The sequence below is a fragment of the Rattus rattus genome, chromosome 5, assembly GCF_011064425.1.
Source record: "Rattus rattus isolate New Zealand chromosome 5, Rrattus_CSIRO_v1, whole genome shotgun sequence".
NCBI classification, from domain to species: domain Eukaryota; kingdom Metazoa; phylum Chordata; class Mammalia; order Rodentia; family Muridae; genus Rattus; species Rattus rattus.
The window spans coordinates 157333280-157336655 of NC_046158.1; the positions used below are offsets into that span (position 1 = coordinate 157333280).

The following is a 3376-nucleotide window of genomic DNA, read 5'->3' on the forward strand; positions in this document are numbered from 1 at the left end:
CCTTTGGTCATGGTCTCCTTCCTGGCACACCTGCTGCTTCATCTCTGACCACTAAGGAGGCCAACTCAACATACACGGATGGAGCCAGACCAGCTGCAGATCTCAAAACTAAGACAAAGGGGTTGGAGATTTGGCTCAGTGGCAGAGCGCTTGCCTAGCAAGCGCAAGGCCCTGGGTTCGATCCCCAGCTCCGAAAAAAAAAACTAGGAAAAAAAAACCAAACAATCTTATTGCCTATACAAAAGGTCATTTTCCTAGAGTCAGTGGCTCTGGTGTTCTCACTTTTTTTTTTTTTTTTTAAGATTTATTTATTTATTATATATAAATACACTGTAGCTGTCTTCAGACACACCAGAAGAGGGCATCAGATCGCATTACAGATGGTTGTGAGCCACCATGTGGTTGCTGGGATTTGAACTCAGGACTTCTGGAAGAGCAGTTGGTACTCTTAACCTCTGAGCCATCTCTCCAGCCCCCGTGTTCTCACTTCTGACACACGATAAGGATCTAGCACAAACTCCAGACGCAATGCAGGAAAGGAGTCTGGACAGCTTGAACATGGCAAACATTGCTCTGGCAGCCTCCCCTCCCCCTTCCCTCTGCCTTGCTAAAACCCGACAGACTCCATTCCTAAAGCTAGCCACCATGGACTATCCCTTATTTGGCCACTTCCTTCTCTTGAGGCTGACTACCAAGGTCCGGCTATCAAAAGCTCGCTTTGGTTCACTTAACTATCCAATCAATATACACCACCGTGTCCTAGCCCATTCTAACACAGAACTCCCCCTTTTCACTTATTAAAAGTTACACCTGCAAGGTCATTTGTTGGTGTTTTTCTGTCCGAGTCAGAAAGCAGCCACTTTTAACTTTTCTTTCCCCCACTTAAAAAAGCATCTCTCGGGCTGGGGATTTAGCTCAGTGGTAGAGCGCTTGCCTAGGAAGCACAAGGCCCTGCGTTCGATCCCCAGCTCCGAAAAAAAAGAACCAAAAAAAAAAAAAAAAAAAAAAAAAAAAAGCATCTCTCTGTGAGAACAGGTGTTTGGGTGTGGTTTGTGCCTAATCTGAAAAAGAACCTCTGCTGCGCGGGGAATCTTAATGCATACATGACTACTTGCTTTCCAGGTTTGTGGAGGGCCAAACCCGTGACAGTCCTGGAAGGTGATCACCAACTCAGGGTGCAGGGAGATTCTCCCCAAGACTATGTAACTGGGTGTATACAAATAGATGACATCGGGCATACAGTTCTACAGTAGCCTCATCAACAAGGGGCTTACTGCACACTCTGGTGACTACGGTCTGGGAGCTTTCTTTTTTGGGGGGCAGGAACTATGTAGACTAGAATGGCCTCAGATATCACCTGCCTCGGCAGCCCGAATGCTGAGATTAAAGGCGTGCACTCTCAGGCCAGACTCACTTCCCTAGGCTTGTGGACCGCGTGGTGGCTGGAACCAGACGAGAAGGGGAAGGTCTGGGGAGAGGAGCGGAGCCTGGGGTGAGGAGGGGCAGGACAGCAAGGACGCAGTTCAGTTCTCAGGATGGGTAGGGGGTTCTTGAAGAAAATGAAGGTGCAGCGGAAGGCCAGCGGTCCAGCTCATTTGACACGACATCAGTTTCCCCTTCCAAGGATTGTGCTTCCGTCCCGGCCTCCCCCCGCAGTCCACGCTCGGCTGTTCCTCTCCGAGGCTCTGGCGGCGGCTTCCCGGAAGCGCCCAGATCTGTGCTGTCCGCGTTCCAGCACAACTACCTGGCTTCCTCTGACACCATTCCTATACCCGAGGGCGGCCGGCGGACAGGACAAGTGCAGCCCAAACGGACGAGGGCGGAGGGGCGAGACTCCGCGGTGGAGGCGGGGCCTGAGGAAAGAGGCGTGACCTGGCTGGAGACGGAGCCAGGACTCTATGTGCTTTGTGCAGAGCTGCCAGGGCTTCTTTGTACCGGAAGCGGAAATAAAGGCTCGCAAATAGGCCTCCGGGATGGTGGATACAGTCAGCGTGACCCGGAAGCATTTCCTGACGAACCGCCCCTCCTGCCCATTAGTGCTGTGGAGGAGCGAGCTACTTCCTTTCTGTGTTCTCCGTAGACCCGTGAGCAGGTAGGCCGCGCGGCGGGCTGTGGGCGCGAACTGGACCGGGCCGGGTGCGGTTGGGGAGGTCGTGGTCGTATGGCCGGGAGCGCTCGGTACTTGGGTCTGGCTGGGGCTCGGAGTGCGGCCTGACTAACCTTATGACCCGCGTGGTGACTCTAGGGACGGCCTCGGTATGCAGAACGACGCCGGCGAGTTTGTGGACCTGTACGTGCCGCGGAAATGGTGAGCTGCGGCCCCATCTTGACTGTGCCCACTTTTTCCTACTCCCTTTCATCTACTGTTCTTTCGCGACTTATTACACGGACTGTACTTTTCTTTACTCAGCTCCGCGAGCAACCGCATCATTGCTGCCAAGGACCACGCGTCCATCCAGATGAATGTGGCCGAGGTGAGCCAGGAACCCGACGATGAGGGGGAAGGAATAACGAGGCAATTAAGCCTCTGAGTGCCTGGTTCTCGCGTTGGTGTTTTCTAAGATCGAGGGTAGACCGACAGCGTGGGGTGGGGTCGACTCTCCCAACCTTTTTGTCTTTTCAGGTTGACAGGAGTACAGGCCGATTTAATGGTCAGTTTAAAACCTACGGCATCTGCGGGGCCATTCGCAGGATGGTGAGTTTTACCACATGGACCTCTCTGCCTTTTAGTACTGTTGATGTAAATATTTGCACTATTATGGTGGTGGTGCCCCTCTCTAGGGCACAGATTTGGGTCTAATTGTGCGTGCTCTGCCCTGCTAAGCAGGGAGCCAGCTCTGGGGATACTCAGGTATTTATTTTTAATTTTAAAGGGCGAGTCAGATGATTCTATTCTCCGATTGGCTAAGGCTGATGGAATTGTCTCAAAGTAAGTGGGGGAAAATGTCACAATCGGGTTGAGTGGCTTGGGACTTCCCAGGAGATACAACTTTTAATACTGCTTTTTTCCCTTTGTTAGGAACTTTTGAGCCAGAAGAAATCGGGAATAATTTGTTATAAATAAAAGTGATAATAAGTACCTGTGACAGCAAAGTCTGCTTTTACTATGTTTTTATCGTGACTAGGAAAGGAGACAAGCAAGGAAGTATGTTGCAAAAACAAGTTTTACTTTTAACAAAAACATTTAACACCTTCCATTCAGAACCTGCTGGACATACATAAGCAGCATTCTGAGGTCACACACACAGCTGTGCCTGTTGAGTGCTGAAGGTACAGCACCAGGTCTGTGGCATTGGGTCACAGTCCAGCTGGACACCGTGGGCACACCTCAGATTTCTGGACTTAGTCTAGGACAGACACTGTGTTTAGCCTGTCA

The 3376-nt window shown here is 51.1% G+C and overlaps 1 protein-coding gene across 1 annotated transcript; it reads left to right on the forward strand.

The window, feature by feature from the left end:
• Positions 1-1993: 1993 nt before the first annotated feature.
• On the forward strand, positions 1994-3088 carry Rps21 (ribosomal protein S21). The gene is made up of 6 exons (XM_032904936.1): positions 1994-2092; positions 2246-2308; positions 2411-2474; positions 2624-2695; positions 2874-2929; positions 3020-3088. The coding sequence occupies exons 2-6, from the start codon at positions 2259-2261 to the stop codon at positions 3027-3029; spliced, it is 252 nt and encodes an 83-aa protein (XP_032760827.1). The 5' UTR covers positions 1994-2092; positions 2246-2258; the 3' UTR covers positions 3030-3088.
• The last annotated feature ends 288 nt before the right edge of the window (positions 3089-3376 follow it).

Coding starts and splice junctions, on each gene's coding strand:
- Rps21 (XM_032904936.1), top strand. CDS start 2,259: ATGCAGAACGACGCCGGCGAGTTTGTGGACCTGTACGTGCCGCGGAAA. Junction 2,475..2,623: donor TCCAGATGAATGTGGCCGAG/GTGAGCCAGGAA, acceptor TTGTCTTTTCAG/GTTGACAGGAGTACAGGCCG. Junction 2,696..2,873: donor GCGGGGCCATTCGCAGGATG/GTGAGTTTTACC, acceptor TTAATTTTAAAG/GGCGAGTCAGATGATTCTAT.